At 36.5% G+C, this 16,801-nt stretch overlaps 2 protein-coding genes across 2 annotated transcripts; both read right to left on the bottom strand.

The window, feature by feature from the left end:
• Positions 1-4,237: 4,237 nt before the first annotated feature.
• On the bottom strand, positions 4,238-5,221 carry LOC306890944 (C-C motif chemokine 13-like). Its single transcript, XM_079450963.1, has 3 exons — positions 5,015-5,221; positions 4,710-4,833; positions 4,238-4,626 (listed from the first exon to the last, which is right to left on the bottom strand). The coding sequence occupies exons 1-3, from the start codon at positions 5,076-5,078 to the stop codon at positions 4,515-4,517; spliced, it is 300 nt and encodes a 99-aa protein (XP_079307089.1). The 5' UTR covers positions 5,079-5,221; the 3' UTR covers positions 4,238-4,514.
• Positions 5,222-12,558: 7,337 nt separating this feature from the next.
• Positions 12,559-13,658, bottom strand: ccl35.1 (chemokine (C-C motif) ligand 35, duplicate 1). Its single transcript, XM_079450093.1, has 3 exons — positions 13,477-13,658; positions 13,222-13,336; positions 12,559-13,121 (listed from the first exon to the last, which is right to left on the bottom strand). The coding sequence occupies exons 1-3, from the start codon at positions 13,544-13,546 to the stop codon at positions 13,010-13,012; spliced, it is 297 nt and encodes a 98-aa protein (XP_079306219.1). The 5' UTR covers positions 13,547-13,658; the 3' UTR covers positions 12,559-13,009.
• Positions 13,659-16,801: the final 3,143 nt, after the last annotated feature.

The raw sequence follows: 16,801 nt of genomic DNA, 5'->3' as shown, positions 1-16,801 counted from the left end.
AACGCTCATTGGCCAAAGACCGGACGCTTATCGCTAAACAAGGCCCGCCCACGCGTTCGATTGGTTTGATGGAAGAACGCAATGCTTTCTGGGAAATGTGGTCAGAAGCAAGAGGACGCGAAAAAGACGCAGGGCAGATGTGCGAATACTTCGAAATGTTCCGACGTGATATTGCAAAGTATAGCTTTGATGTCTTTTAAGCATTTATGTCACCAGCAAATTGTCACACCGAATACGTAAAATTGTATTTGTACAAGTTAAATATAAGGTTCCACAGACTGGGAAAGACCGACGTGTTCTAGTAATGTTCGTGCGCCATCTTCTGGAAAATACCAATAAATACATTCATGCCAAAGGGATAGTTCATGCAGAAATGGTTTGCGTCCTTCAAACCTGTATAGTTGTCTTTCTTCTGTTGAACACAAAATGAGATATTTGGAAGAATTAAGGAAAATCAAACAGTTTGAGGCACCGTTCAAATTTTGCTACTATGGTAGTCAATGATGTCCCAGAACTGTAAATTGCTAAAGTTTTTTCCAAATATCTTTCTTTGTGTTCAGCAGAATTTCTTTTATAAAGGTATTACACGAGGGTGAGTAAATGAGTCATTTTTGGATTAACTATACCTTTAACTGTAGGTTCACAGTACACCATCATAATTTTATTTGACAATTTAAGTCATATATACAGTGAGTGCATCCAAAAACTCCCGATCCATGCATTTATTTAATTGATTTATGTTTATAAACATTTTGCGACGCAAACGTGAAGGATTACAGTTCACCATCATAATGTTATTTTACGATTTTGTTCTCATATATAGTGAGTGTAAACAGAAACTCCTGATGAATACATTTCATTTGTTGATTTTGAAGAACGTTTTTTGTTAATGGCTCGCTTTACCCGCTGCTCATCGAGATTCACACAGAACTTCTTTTTAGCACCAGATGAGAGACACGCATTATAACAACATGTGTATGTCCCAGAATGGGATTTAATCATAGATGAGATACTCACACAACGTGTCTTACAGGGCAACTTCTGTCGTGGCAGAGGTGTCATGGTCTTGGATTGTTCTGGGCAACATGCTATTTGCTATTATAATTGCAAATGGAGCTGAAAAATAACACTGTAGATGAGTGACTTCTTGCACATACACTGCATGATCTTTTCAAGTACACACTAGGAAAAAAAATTAGATTTTGCATGACGCCTTCTTTATAGGTGATCTCTGAAGTGGTTTGAGAGTGTTGAGAACCTGTGCATGTGCTCTGATTTATATGACAGGACAGTCATTCTTTGACATGATGTGGACTGCAATTTCCATGTATTGAAATTGCGTCCATATCAAACCTTCATTTGTTTCGTTTGACTTCCTCTGGTTCATGGGTGTCATGGTTGTGAAAATAGTTTTTCTACTTTGGTGCATGTTGTAAAAGTGTTAATATCAAAGACACTAAAATACCTCATTCCAGATACACCTGTGTGTAATATAATGTTTCCTGGATTTCAAATCTGTCTCAGCTGTTCAAAATGGTAGATGTTCCAAGAACATATCTGAGAATAGCATGAAAGACAAGTAGATCTAGAATAACTGTAGTATGTTGTTTCATATCTTATGGTGTGGGAGATATTCCTACAACATATGGACGGTTCTCAGTGGCAACGTAAACAAATGTTACGTGGCCCAAACTAAACTTCCGATGGACCTCCGCAAAGAATCAATAACGATTGAGTAGTTTCAATTTAATATAATATAATATACAATAAACTATTAATGTAAATTAATCTAAATAAAATAAAACAAATTGATATATTCGGTAGAAAGTTATCTTCGGGCCAGTTATCTTTCGTTTACTGTATCTGTCTGTCTGTCTGTGTATCTCTGCCTGCCTGGCCGACCGAGGATGGACAGATAGTCTTTTACTTAATAGACATTGTCTGTTTGTTTGTTTATGTTCTTACCTAAAAGTCATCACATTTGTGAAATTTAAGAGAAAAAGCTTCACAACACACGGATACATTTATATTATATACATTTTATAAAAAATATATAAAAAATATTTTGTAAAAAATACATGGTCATCATATACCATATGAACACGAAAACATAGTATGAGTGAAGCGTATGTACAGCGTTAGATTTACAAATCAAACAGAGATAAACAGATTATTTTAGACTGTCCTGGCTTGTTCTCTTGTCCACTACAGCCATATGGCTGCTCACCCAGGTGGTTTCTGGGTCTACACAGATCTTCCTTTTGTCAGTCTGAAACCTGAAGAGATAAAGTCTTATTGAAAAACTCTTTCACATTATCTTTAAAGTTGAAATAAAAAAAGGACAAAACACCTACACAATGGCACGCTTGTAGCAGTTATCGCTGGTCCAATAGTACGACTTTACACGTTTCAAAGGAATCTGTGCATTGTTGAATTTGAAACAGCACTCTGAATTTTCCACCTCAGAGGCAAATGGAGCTGAAATATCAGAATTTGTACAATGTCACAAATCTGGACCACAATCTGCTAAAACGTTTCAAGACGATGTTTATGTAAAATGTTTTAGCAATAACATTCTGTTTTACACTTCCAAAAACACAACAGCAACCTTTTGGCCCTTCTGAATTACTGAAAAACAAATGCAATGCATGAAAAGAGTTCTCACCACTTGTAGTCAGCTGCAGACAACAGAAGATCACCAGAAACAGCAGAGTCAGCAGATTTCTCATTCTTCCAGATGATGTGTTCACAGTGAAGAAATGAAGATCTCAAAGCTGGATAAGAGATGTGTGCAGAATATCACCCGAACATCTTCTTATATACACAGCAGGAGAGATGTTCCGTTAACATATATTCATGTAAATCCATTTCTGAGTATCAACATAAAGAAGTGAATGACTTTTTTTTAGCTCTTCCTTTTTCACTTTCTGATTATGCTGCATAGTGTTGCAAGAACGAGACCAGTCAATTGAAAACGTTTTTCAAGAAAAATGTGCAACATCAAGTGGTTTCTAAGTCTTGGTCAGCAAAAAAATGAATATTTTACAGATAAATGTTCATAAAGTGAATTCAGTTTCTGGTTATCAGCATGTTACAGAAGGAAGAGGGGTCTGGGCATTTAGAGCTCATCTTTTTAATGTTGTCGAAATGTAAAAATGTTCTTTCATTCACTGAAAGACAAACTATTTCAAGAGTCTTGCTTATGCAAAAGAACACTTTCAGACAACCTGAAAAGATCATCTGAGAATGTTGATATATATTAAGTAACTCTGGTGTTGACTTAACATTTTAACAAATTTCTTTCATGGAGTCTTTAAGCATGGATTAGATTTTTTGGTCGACCATCTGCTGAATTTTTTTTAACTTTCTTTAAATAAATATATTAGGTACAACTTCCCATAGGTAAAAATATTGTGACATTTTAATTCAAATAAGTGACCGTTTACACAACTACACCACTGTCCGGAACATTAAAGTTCCCCCCAAAATGAACGTTCTGTCACTATTTACTTACCCTCAAGATGTTCCAAACCGGTATGAATTTCTTTGTTCTGCTAAAAACAAAGTAAGATGTTTGTAAGAATATCAGTTACCGAACATTACAGTAGGGATAATAAATACTTTGGGAGTTAATGGGGGATGAAATCTGTTTGCTTACTGACATTCTTCCAAATTTCTCCCTTTGTGTTTAGCAGAACAAAGACATTTATGCATGGTTTGGAACAATCTGAGGGTGAGAAAATCATGACACAATTTTCATTTTTGGGTGAAATACCCCTTTAAGGTCCCAGTTTTTTTCCTGAATATTAATTCACACACACAGAGAGTTTATGAGAAACGTGAATGAGTCACAGAGTCACAAAGATCTGCTGTTTTTGAAAGCAGAAACGTGTAACGTTAATATGAATCGGAAGGGAAGTAACTTTATAGTTAATAAAATACATCTCACCCATATGTTATGATGTTTGAGGGATTCTGTATCCTGCATCATGTGACAATGAGAAGTAAATGTGATATTGTCACCCTGTCTGTAATGTGAGGTTTTATGTAACAGTCTGAGGATATTCTGACTCTTCTTCTTTTATGAATATACAGTACACACCGATACATTTCTTTATAAAATGTTCTTAGAAATGGATGTTTTTATCTTAAGTAGGCCATGTAAGTCTTAGAATTGGTCAGGTATTTACCTTCAATAAAGAACCTTTAACATCCAAATTAACTTTTTTGTTTTTTTGAATTTGTTTATTTCAATATTACATAAGTTTAATTTAACACAAGCCTGACTTTGTTGGACACTTTTTGCATAAAAAAAGAGAGGGAAAACTTTGCCACACATGGATGCAGTCATCATTAAAAATTTATTAGAAAGTATTTGGACAAATCATAAATATTTGGTAAAAAAATACGATGTTATCATAAATCATATCAACACAAGAACATGAGTGAAGTAAATGTAAAGTAGATGTAGATGTTAATGTACAGTTTAAACAGACAGCGATAAACAGATTATTTTAGACTCTTCTTGTTTGAGTCTTTCTAGGTGTTCTGTTGTCCACTTTAGCCACATAGCCGCGCACCCAGGTGGTTTCTGGGTCTACACAGATCTCCTTTTCGGTTTGAAACCTGAAGAGAAAAAGATAAAGTTTTAGAAAAGCTTGTTCACGTTAAATTTAGAGTTTAAAGTCAATGAATGTTTGAACACTCACACAATGGCACGTTTGGAGCAGTTATCGCTGGTCCAATAGTACGACTTAACACGTCTCAAAGGAATCCGTGCGTTACTAAACTCGAAACAACACGTCGACTTTGCCAAATCAAAGGCAACTGGAGCTGAAATATCAAGAAGAAAAAATATCATTATTAAATATCAGTATTATGATCTGTCAACAGTTTTCTAAATACATTTACTGTTTTTAAAATGGTGAAATGCAACAAAACAAACAAATACAATAGTATGGGTTGAGAAGACTTTGGAAAATGTTTTGTCGTAATGCATGAAAAGAGTTCTCACCACTTGTAGTCAGCTGCAGACAACAGAAGATCACCAGAAACAGCAGAGTCATCAGATTTCTCATTCTTCCAGATGATGTGTTCACCGTGAAGAAATGAAGATCTCAAAGCTGGATAAGAGATGTGTGCAGAATATCACCCGAACATCTTCTTATATACACAGCAGGAGAGATGTTCCTTTAACATATATTCATGTAAATCCATTTCTGAGTATCAACACACAGATGCAGCAAATTATGCGTTTTTTAGCTCTTCCTTCTTTACTTTCTGTTTTACTTCTGCTTCTTGTTGTAAGAATGGTACCAGTCCATTGAAAACGTTTTTCAGGAAAACTTCAACGAAGCTTCTGGTTTTCAGGTTAGTCTTAAGGACGTGTTTGTCAACGACATTCAAATTAGAATTAGACCTATGGCAACCTTATATTAAAAGGTTCTTCACAGCGATGCCATAAAACAAAAATTTTTGGTAACACAAAGAACCATTTAGTCAAAGGTTCTTCAAAGGATCATCTCTTTTTTGCCTTTTAATAATGCAAAGTACCTTTATCGACACAAATAAACTTTTTGTCAAACAGAAAGGTTCTTCAAATGTTAAAGGTTCTTTATGGAACCACTTAGAAAAATAAGGTTCGAAGCACCTTAGTTTTTAAGACTGTAGATGTCAATATTTGGTCATTTAAATGTGAGGTTTCTCTTAGTTTTAAAGCTTTTATGTTTTCCATAGTCAACGTTTAAAATGATCACATAAATTGACAATCCACATTCCTCAACATCAAATATAATAATTCGAAATGCACCGATATATACCAATAATCGGTCAATAAAAATATTTTTTTACACATTGGATATAGGCAGGCAATGTGAATAAAAACAGCCAATGATTAGGGCCGACATATCCTGTCAACGTTAATAGGACATGAAAATGCAACAAATGTGTGCTCTGAATTTAGAAAATGTCAAGAAACATCAGCAGTTTGATGTTCTGTATTAATAGTTATAGGAAGTAATAATATCAGATCACCAGATATCACTCTTAACAGTCGTCTATCGGTTTCGTTGGAGAAATTAAAGAATTATTATCTCTAATATGAATGACTTTATGTTTTTGTTGGGTATTATTTCTTCTGGTTTGTGTATATTAACTCACAGAAATCCTACAAATTTAGTCGAAACTCAAAAACCTGTGGCCTTTTTTTGTCACATCCATGTTGATTTCATCCATCCTTAATAGAAAACATTGCATTTCCAATGAAATGAGACTCAACACAAAGAAAAGCTATATTATTAATAAAATATTTTTTGTAAGCGAATATTCTAATGAATAAATGTCCTAAAAAATAATAAAAGAGCTGACAGATCACTGAGCCAGGCAGTTGTCCCCACGTGTCTCAAATCCACAACCATCACACCGGTACCTGACCCTAATCATGACGAAGTGCTTTGAGAGGCTAGTCATGCACAAATTCAAGCCAGCCTCTCCAAGACACTCGACCCGCTCCAGATTGAATACCGCCCAAGCGGCTCTACGGATGATGCAATTTCCTCCTGCTCTAGCTCTTACCCACCTAGAAAATAAAGATTCCTATGTTAGACTGCTGGTTATTGACTTCAGCTCAGCATTCATCATTCCACAACAGCTCACAAATAAACTTAACCTTCTTGGAATTAGCAATTCTGGACCTTCTAACCAGAAGACCTCAGTCAGTCCATGTTGGCCACAACACCTCAAGTACTACGACACTGAGCACAGGTGCCCCACAAGGCTGTGTGCTCAGCCCGCTGCTCTTCACATGGTATGGTGTGGCACAAACAACCTGCCCCTCAATGTGGAGTAGACAAAGGAGGTTGTGATAGACTTCAGCTGACCATCCCCCCACTGACTATCAGCCACACAATATTTATAGTCACTCTCTCAGTAAATTAGTAGGTTAGTTTGTTTATAGGTTGATTCTTGTTTTACTCCACTGTTGTTTGTCTGTATGTATGGAGCACTGTGGTCCTGTGAGGCACGACATTTCGACATGTATGTCCCCACATGTGTCGGAATGACAATAAAGCTCGACTTGACTTTACTCTCCACGTAAAGCAGGTCAGGTGTATAGGTTTTCTTCCAACAGGTTTTCGAGTAAGTCCATTTCTGAGCATTAAAGTATAGCTGAATAATTTTAAGCTCTTTCCTCTGCTGTTTCTGCACGGCCTGCTACCACTTCCCCTCATGTGTGAATACTTTCCTTTTAGATTCACTGAAAACATGCTTCAGGAAACCATGCTGCTTCCTTTATTGTATGGTCAGGTTCAGCAATAAATAAAGCTCGCTTAGACATTTCACAACGGAAAATATTCTGAGAAAAGCTGCGTCAAATGCCCCATACTCTTATCGGAAAATCTTCACAAAATATTAGTATATTAGGCACTGAGCCTTATTATTATTTTAAAAATATAGGATACAGTATAACATTATTCTGTTGAATTAGTTTGTTTCTTCAGCTGTGGGGGGGAACACAGTATGTCTAAAATGTATACCTCAAAATGTCATATTTAAATAAAAGTACAAAATGATTTACACAACAGTAATGTACAAATCATTTAAGTATATCTATATAGTGAGAGGCAAACCATATTAGCAAAACAAAAAGTATAATTGGTAAAAAAAATTTTTTACTCAATACGTTCTTTCCTTTTTTAAAGGATCATGCTAGCAACAATAAGATCATGGGTTCAATTCATAGAAAACACTGATAAAGCTGAATAAAATGATCAGATTTTAGATCATGTTTATTTTTCTTTCTGCAATGTAGCAAACATGTGATGCAAATTGTATCACAACTGAACTTTCAGGTCACAGGTCAGAAGAGGTTCTGTATAATGGGTTTACATCTTACAAGTAACTGAATTTAAAGTTCAGAAATTAGAAGGAAAAATGAAAGTAGTTCAAAATCTGCATGAGAGATGCCGTGGAGAAAGATTTGTTGGGGACCAATAACCGTATTGGGCAATGCCAATCCTTGACCCCTTGTCTAGACTGGTTGGATTAGAATTAGAATGTGAGAAAGGGTGACCTCACACAGAACTGAGTATCCCTGCTCTTAAAAAGCCCCATGTCACTTCTGGTTTATAACTGTAACTAAAAGGTTAGTGGTGTGATACCGAATTACATCCTGTGGTAAAGCAGAGAAACCAAAATAATCCAGCTGCATTCTCAGAATACAAGCATGCAAATGAAACAAAGAGGCTAGCTGTTTTTTCTAAAGTGACAGTGTTAAAAAAAGTGTGATCTGCCTGGAAATATTGATGTTGGGATGTGCAGAGCATTGTCACAGTCACAAAATAGGTTAATGTAGTTTGAAAGAGTCAATAACCAAACTGCGGTGTGAAGGCAGCCTTTTAAAACTCTCAAATACAGAACTGACAACCGTACTTTGTACACGCATGACCTCTGAATGTTATAGAATAGGGTATGGCAGCGAGTTCAGTTCCATCGCCCCAAAGTCAATGGGTTTTCTGAAAGGGGTTTTGGATAAAATGGTTAAAATGAGGTCTGTTGTTTAACACAGGACAAATAATGCAACATAGACACAAATGTCTTTCAATGCGGACGAAAGATCCATTAACTAAGTCATTATTTTCCGAGGAACATGTTTTTAATAAAGTTTGAAAACGTTGTCGTAGGCTTGGTGGTGGTGACATTGATATCAAGCTGTGGCCTAGTGGTTAGAGCGTTGGGATTGTGATCAGAAGGTTACCGGTTCTCATCGCAGTGCCAGAAGGTCATGACTGAAGTGCCCTTGAGCAAGGCACCTTACCCCTGATTGCTCTGCAGTAATGTGCCACTGTAAAAAAAAAAAACCTACTTGTAAATCGCTTTGGATAAAAGCGTCTGCCAAATGAATAAATGTAATAATATAAAAATCTCACTGTACGAGATAATACCTTGGTATGAAGTCCACATTACGGTATTTATTGCAATATTTAAAATGACAAACGATGAATTGGAAATGTGCCATAAGCATCCTCTTTTCTATACCTTCTAATCATAACTGTTGCTTAGATGTATGAGTTATAGTATGGATGATTCAAATGATCTTAAAATCTCTTTCATAAAATAAAGCAATTGCACCAGATGGACCTTGACAAAGGTAACATCTAGTCCGGAAGACCTATCATCTCATCCAGTCATGTGACCACGAGAATATTGAGACAATTTTAAAGCCTTAAACCAATTCGAGGTCATTCAAGGTATTATTATAACAAAATAGTTTTGCTTAATACTTTTAAAATATGTTTTCTTAAGTATGCGTTCTCAATATCTCAATTTTATAACATTTATTCTATTATTAATGCTATTAGAACCGCTTACCAAGGTTATAGAGATATTCCTGAAGGTTGACTGGTAAATGATGATGCTAGCAAGTTTCACGGGTTTCATTCATACACACAAATGAAATCCAGTGTAAATTGCGCAAACTGGGAGCAAATTAGTTTTTCTTACTTTCTTTCGTTTGTTTCTTTTTAACTATCTGTGAAAAAAACGAGTTTGATTAGTAGACCAATTCTGTGTCATCCTACGTTTTCACCCACTCTTGATTTTTCTATCCAAAAATCAATATCTATTATATATGACTGTAGCATATTAAAAGGACAAAAAAATGATATCTGTTTCCTAGAAGTTCTATCATCTTTTCTATTGACGTCTTAGAAAAAACTTTTAACCACTAGAGTGCAGTAGAGGTTTGAACAAAACTTCACAATCTCACCATCCAACATGGCAATACCACTCTTTCCAAAACAGCCAGGAACCTCGGAGTCATATTTGACGAACAGCTGTCCTTCAATGATCACATTGCAAAGACAACGCGGTCATGCCGATCTGACTTATTTTAAATTAGAAAGGTTAGACCCTATCTCCCTGAGAATGCGGTACAACTCCATGTCCAGGCGCTGGTAATCTCAAGGTTGGACTGCAGCAAAGGTCTCCTTGCTGGTCTTCCTGCAAAGGCTATCAGACCACTTCAGCTGGTTCAGAATGCAGCATCATGCCTCGTCTTCCAACAGCCCAAAAGGGCTCATGTGAAAAGGATACCCCTTTTCATCTCTCTCTCCACAGGCTACCAGTTGATGCAAGTCACTAATGCGCAGTGCTGGACTGGTAATCTGGCAAACCGGGCAAATGCCCGGTGGGCCGACGCACTTGGGGGCCGATATAATATAATATAATATTTTTTTAATCGGCCAACGACCGGCCCATAAAGCAGGGACAGCGGCCCATTGGTTCATTTTCCATACTGACACTGGGCTGGCCCAATCGTCTCTTAACAGACTCCACCCCCCCCCAGTTTCTCATGTTAGATGCAGTCAGTGTCTTATAGAGTGTTCACACCAAACGCAGTAAATAAATCGCGCTATTAGCGTCTAGTTGGACGCTTGAACATTTTGCTTTTACTCGCTTCATTCGCGTCATGGAGGGGCTTCTGTAAGGCGGCGCCCGTCTAATTGCGAAATGGCGGACATGGATTTAGTTGAGAGGATAGCTGCGCATTATGTGCTATGGAAGGCTGAAGAACGACGTAGACTCGTTCGACGCCATATCTGGGTCCATCAAATCCTTTAGAGGCGCAGTCCTTCATTGTTGTTTCGGATTCCTGCCTCCGCTCGCTATGTCATAATCACGTCCCTACTAGAGCAAGCTCCTGGTTCGTAAAAATTCAGATTTTTCAACTCGCGCAAACTATGGGAAGCCAAATAATCCAAAAGTGGGCGAGACAGCGGGTATTACAGAGCTCGCGCCGCGCTAACATGTCATCTGCGCGACTCAATTGCACAGCCAGCTGACTCCTCGTCAGCGCACACGTTATTTAAACAGCGCAAACCGTACACTCAAATGTACAATAAAGAAACCCCTCATTCCTTAAAAACATTTACATTTGTTTACATTTACACATTATTATCTTTAATAGTGTACAAGTAAACGGTAGTGTTTTGCATCGCTACTTTGAAGAACTGCACATAGAGGCTACGGAAAGACCTGTACAAAGCAGAAACTTCAATGACTTCCAATATCGTAGTCTTGAGGAGCACAGGACAGTTTACATGTTCAGGTAATTTATTTTATTATTGTAGTACGTTTTGCGCCTAGCCATTTTACCTCAACTATTTATGTTAATAATAGCAGAGGTTTATGGGTAAAATGTAAATGAGTGGCGCCAAATGAACATTGCATATGTTTTAAGTGGTCAGTGCAGCGGATTGGTTGGTGCCACGCTGCCCATCGGTTGGCGATAGGAAATTGAATCGCGCACATGACATGTCAGCGCGGCGCGAGCACTGTAATACCCCGCTGTCTCATCCCACTATTGGATTGTTTGGCTTCCCTTACTAACGCTCAATTTGCGCGAATCACACCACAAGTAGGTATAGGTCTATCACCAGGGAGTCAGTCAAGAGAGAGTGAGTACACTGGTCCACTTGCAGTGGTACACTGGTCCATGGCACTTAGTTCTCAGCTTTGTAGGTTTTTGGGGGAATGGAACAGTAGATATGCATATCTACAGGGACCGCAAGGATGGTGTACTGGTTGGTTGTGTCCGACCCATTGTGGTGGGCCGGTCTGAGTAAAAATGCCAGGGCCCTTTTTTTGTCTCAGTCCAGCCCTGCTAATGCGTGACTACAGGACTCAACCGGTATTGTTCTGACTTTTGTAGAAACTAGTAACTTAGTATTAGCACCTATTGTATTATTGCTCCTGTATGACATATCGCTTTATTGCTTCCTGAACTCTCTGTAAGTCGCTTTGGATAAAAGCGTCTGATAAATTACTAAATGTAAGTAGAAAGGACTAGTGCCCCATTGCGGCTGTTCTTAGCACAGGTAACAATCGACTAATGCAATTATTATTCATGCATATTTTGGTACAGCGTGTTAATAACAAAATACAAATGTCGCTACAACGTTGAAAGCGCGCACACAAAACTGAGTTGACACAGATGTGTGCTGCAATCCGTAACTTTAACCACTTCATCTCCATCTTGTGCATAAAATAACATTGCAATTTATTTGAGGAGTTGTTTTTTCAATGGGTTGTGCTTCGGCACTGCTACTCTGCGCGGATATCATTTGGTTACAGAATGAGTTTATCTGATCTATCATTGAACAAGTCCTACGTTAATATAGAAGTGACGGTGTGACGTAACCAAGACCCTCAAACGTCTCTGTGCTTTTATATGTAGGCCTAGCATACACAGGCTATATACATTTTAGTGGCCCCTTCATTTTTAAGATGACACCCTCCAAAAAGAAATGCCACTGACATCTAAAAGGGACAACGTTTGTGATATTTGTTGATATTTGTTTGCAAGTAGAAAAGAGAACTGAACTTGGTTTATATTTCAGCCGGCCTTCTCAATTTCAGCAATGGAATGTTCATGAACACAAATCCACAAACCAGAAATGTGGTTAAAAAATGTCCCATACAGTATGTCACCAAACATAAGGTCAAAACGTTTTTCCAAATATAAAGACAGTGAATAAACTAACCAAACCAACTGTTTTTGTGAATAAACTAGTTTTTATTGTCAACAGGTTAAGTTTGTAGCGCAAAAAGAAAACATTCGTTAAATAAAACACAACATATTTATTTGTCTTTGATGACACAACATAGAAAAAGATCAGAAGAAATTTATTGACGATCTTTTCTATAATCGATTTTTTTATTTGCACTACAGCTCGGTTTATATAAAACTGAAATACAGTATCTTTCAGTAGTTAATTCTTCAGAAATACATTAGTAGGACACATATATATAAAAAAAGTAAATAATTCAAACAACAGGAAAACAGTTTTCCAATTTTGGTGGTTTGTTGAAACCATAGCTTTAAAATGCTGAATAATTTGTGACAATCCATCTGTCGGCGAGTGCAGACATTTTTATTCTTCAATCTCACTCCACGCTTGTTCTTGTGCTTTCAAACAGTGATGCAACTGAAAGATGCAGGTCACCGTGCTTACAGGGTGGCCTGGCCCCCAATGCGCCTGGCGTCAAGGACCTTCATGCGATCCTGTACCCATGGGTCTGTAGGTTTGGCACACACCAGACGTCCCTTCGTAGTCTTGAACCTATAAAAAGCAAATCAATTCCATCAAACAAATGTAAACTCTTCTATGGATCGAATGTGTATGAATGAGTGTGAATGTTAAAGATATTTTGTACACTTACATCACAGCTTCTTTCGGGCACTGCTGGCTTGTCATGCTGTAGTCTCTCAGTTGTTTGATTGTCAGTGAACGGTCAGAAAAAGTGAAACAGCATTTTGTTGGTCCCATACGCATGCCTGGAGTGCCGAGACAAAAACTTTGTTAGTCATGATCGAGAGTATGAGATAAATCTTAGTGTTGTATGTCATTTGTTTACATATTTCCTTACAGCAATTTTACTTTATCAAAATAAATCTCTGTTTCTCCTCCATCTTACCTTCACTGAGTGTAATAGCGCTCAGAAGCACCACCATTGCGGATAAAACGAAAAGTCGAGTAGCAGTCATTCTGGTGATTTTGTTGTACTGGATGAAGTCTGTTGGATAAGGTGAAGTGCTCAAGTTCAACTTGCTGTTGTGTCGTTCAATGACAAGGCTCCCTGTCTTTATACAGAGTTTACTGTGTGGGGGGAACCCTCAAGTGATGGGGAATTCTGGTTTGAATTCTCCCACTCATAATAAAAAAATTCACAGTTATCTGTTGTTGTCCCACATGTGCTTTTGACCTTCACAAGATTTGTTTAGTAACAGAACGCTGTTGTGTTCGGGACTATCTGAATAGCAAAGCTTTCGGTTCCTCTTTCACAACCGCATCACTGAAAGTCATTTTACGCCCTATGTAGACAGCGTAAAGGAATAGTAAATGTATTATTTATTGGACTCCGAATGTCATTTAAAACGTATTTCGTTCTGAATGACACTATGACAATCTTGAAGTCTTTGTATACAACGACAACCATATACAAAACGTTCATTTTGACAACCATAACATAAGTGTGCTTGATGGAGTGCTGTGCTCTGTAAACAGAAAATAAATACAATTTTGGAATGACACATTTTTTGATAATTTTACAGTTTTATAAAAAGGATGTTTTAAAAGTTAGGGTATATCATTGAATATTCATATTTTATAATTTTACAATATAAGTATATTTTATTAAAATTTACATTTACATTTAAAGGTAAAATCCAAGTCATATTGATAATCAATCATTACTTATCATACTAATAATATTTTACTTTCAAAATATCATCGTGTTTCATCATTTGTATTATAAATTATTCATTATAAATTATTAATATCATTTAAATTTCATGAATGATATGATTAATTAAAATATCTTTATCTTATAAAATTTAATTTAAAGTCACATTAAATATCATTGCTATTCTTAAATTGTGGTTTACAAATAAAATACCAAAAATCCCACAAATTTTGTCAATATTTTATATCAAATTTATAAATAAGAAATGACATCACTTAAATGTGACAAATGCCCCTAGATGCTTCACATCCTCATTTAAAAACCACTCTAACGCATGACAGATGACATCAGCCAAGTCAAGTGAACTGTTGGCGTCTTATACACACAGAGTTTCACCCGAGACTAAAACTATCTATTAACGGACTATATGTTAAATATATATTGTATATATTTTACAGCCTTGTAAAGAATACTTCCTGATTTGGGTTTGTAATAAACACACAAGGTATGTCAGGTGCATTCCTCATGAAATATCTTACTCACAAAACCGTGCTCTTGATGATGTAGCATAAACTTCCTCACAACAATAGCATCAACTATTTATTTTAACCAAAGATAACCTGCATGTGTCGTAACAAAGTTGTCCCTTCATTTCTTACTTTCCAAGGAAGCCCCGATAATACATCTGTAATTATTGAGAAGTAAAATGCAATTGAATCATTTCACAGGGGCTTTTGCTAAAGAAAATATGTTTCTGGTTGATAACACCATAAGCTTGTAGTTATAGTGATTTATACTTCCAATCAAGGAGTCAACGGATGATTTGACCAACATTTGACCAAATCTTCTTCCAGTAGTATTCAAACATTCCAGTAAAATACTTATATGTAGGTCCATCCGAGCACCGTTGCATTTTTTTAATTCACGATTATGCAAATACATAATTTTTGCATCTTTTCACTTATAGAAGTAGGCCTACATTGTAGAAGTGTACTTAAATAAGGTGCACTTTTTTTCCCTGGGTACAAGGAATTGGTCGAATGGGTGACTTGTCAGATTTACAAAGGGGACAAATCGCAAAAGCTCATTTATCCGGAGTATCTATCCGAGTGTTTGCAGTTTCAAGAAGCAGGTTTTCAACCTTTAAACTTTTCTATTCTAAGAATTGTATAATTAGTTTATTGCAGTTTTTCTTTTGACATTTCTGAAACAAGAAAAAAGAGGGACTGCAGCCAGCTCGAGACAGAAATGGAGCCTTTACACTTTGGCCATGTGCACATGGGTTGATTGTGTTAAGATTAGCAGAACTGTACAGCGTAGGTGGAAAAAACTATTTCACGCTTGACTCATAAGTTGAAAATTTAGAAAAGCCGATTATAAGTCCTATCTTGGGATTTAGGTTCACTGAAGTGGATCAAGCTTCAGAATTTCATGTGCTTCTGCATCTCCCATAAAGCTCATATTCTCCTATGTTACATCAGGTGAAGTGATCTTGTTTTGCCGTGAACTTAAAAATCTGCTAAAAGCAACAGTTCATCTAAAAATTTTAAGTCTGTCATCATTCACTCTCGCTCAAGTTGTTCCAAATCTGTGTTCTAATGAACACAGAGAAAGATATTTGGAAGAATGCTTGTAACCAAACAATGGCCACCATTGACTATCATAGTAGGAAAAATGACAATGGTAGTCAAAAGTGCCCCAGAACTGTTTGCTTTCCTACATTCTTCAAAATATCTTCTTTTGTGTTCAACAGAACAAAGACATTTATAAAGCAATTTTTTCTACTATCAATGGAGACCAAGAACCGGTTAGAATTCTACTAGATATATTTTTTTCGGTGTTCATCAGTCAGAACAAAAGAAATGTATACAGACAAATACTTGAAAGTGAGTAAATAATGACAGGATTTTCCTTTTTAGGTGAGCTGTTCCTTACAAATAAGTTGGGATGATTTTGATTGTCGACGGCAAGTTTCATGAAACCAAACTGTCAAAGCATCACTTCCTCTTTGGGTATCTTTAGTCTTGGCACATGACATCACTGATTTCAAGAAACATGTGCAGACAGTGTTCCGAAATAACACACAAGATGATTAAAAAAATTCATATAAATCTATATTCTATAATCTCTTATTGATATTTTATTAAATGATACTCTATTTAATACTTTCCCTTGAATACTTTTTTTTTGAGGAATCAGATTTAAAAAGACTAATATATCATAATTTGTCTTGTGCATTCCCAACCTTTCTCACATTTTTAGTGAAGATCTGGCTAATAAACACAACCTTCTGCTTACGGTGGAACTTTTTTTCAGATAAACAGTATAAGTGTCAAGTGAATGTTTTGTCTTTCATGGATTTGTTTTTGTAATGTAGCATATTATTGCTTTCTCAAGAGTCAGTATTTATGACATCCAGTGTTGCTGCCTAGATCTGACTGTAAAGATTCTATAGTGATGTGTTAAAAACATTGTTTCTAGTCACAGGTAAAAATGTATATGCATTAAAATGCCTTTTAAAACGAAGGTGTCTTCCAAGTGTATAAATATAATCAAG

This window comes from Barbatula barbatula, assembly GCF_947034865.1.
Source record: "Barbatula barbatula genome assembly, chromosome: 25".
Taxonomy (NCBI): Eukaryota; Metazoa; Chordata; class Actinopteri; order Cypriniformes; family Nemacheilidae; genus Barbatula; species Barbatula barbatula.
The sequence above is the reverse complement of the archived record's forward strand: the minus strand, read 5'-3'. Positions and strand labels throughout refer to the sequence as shown.

Excerpts from the sequence above, each read along its gene's own strand:
- LOC306890944 (XM_079450963.1), bottom strand. The coding sequence starts at position 5,078 with ATGAGAAATCTGATGACTCTGCTGTTTCTGGTGATCTTCTGTTGTCTG. Across the intron at positions 4,834-5,014 it reads TCTGCAGCTGACTACAAGTG|CTCCAGTTGCCTTTGATTTG; the intron begins GTGAGAACTCTT and ends TTGATATTTCAG. Across the intron at positions 4,627-4,709 it reads TGCTCCAAACGTGCCATTGT|GTTTCAAACCGAAAAGGAGA; the intron begins GTGAGTGTTCAA and ends TTTTCTCTTCAG.
- ccl35.1 (XM_079450093.1), bottom strand. The coding sequence starts at position 13,546 with ATGACTGCTACTCGACTTTTCGTTTTATCCGCAATGGTGGTGCTTCTG. Across the intron at positions 13,337-13,476 it reads CGCTATTACACTCAGTGAAG|GCATGCGTATGGGACCAACA; the intron begins GTAAGATGGAGG and ends TCGGCACTCCAG. Across the intron at positions 13,122-13,221 it reads TGCCCGAAAGAAGCTGTGAT|GTTCAAGACTACGAAGGGAC; the intron begins GTAAGTGTACAA and ends TGCTTTTTATAG.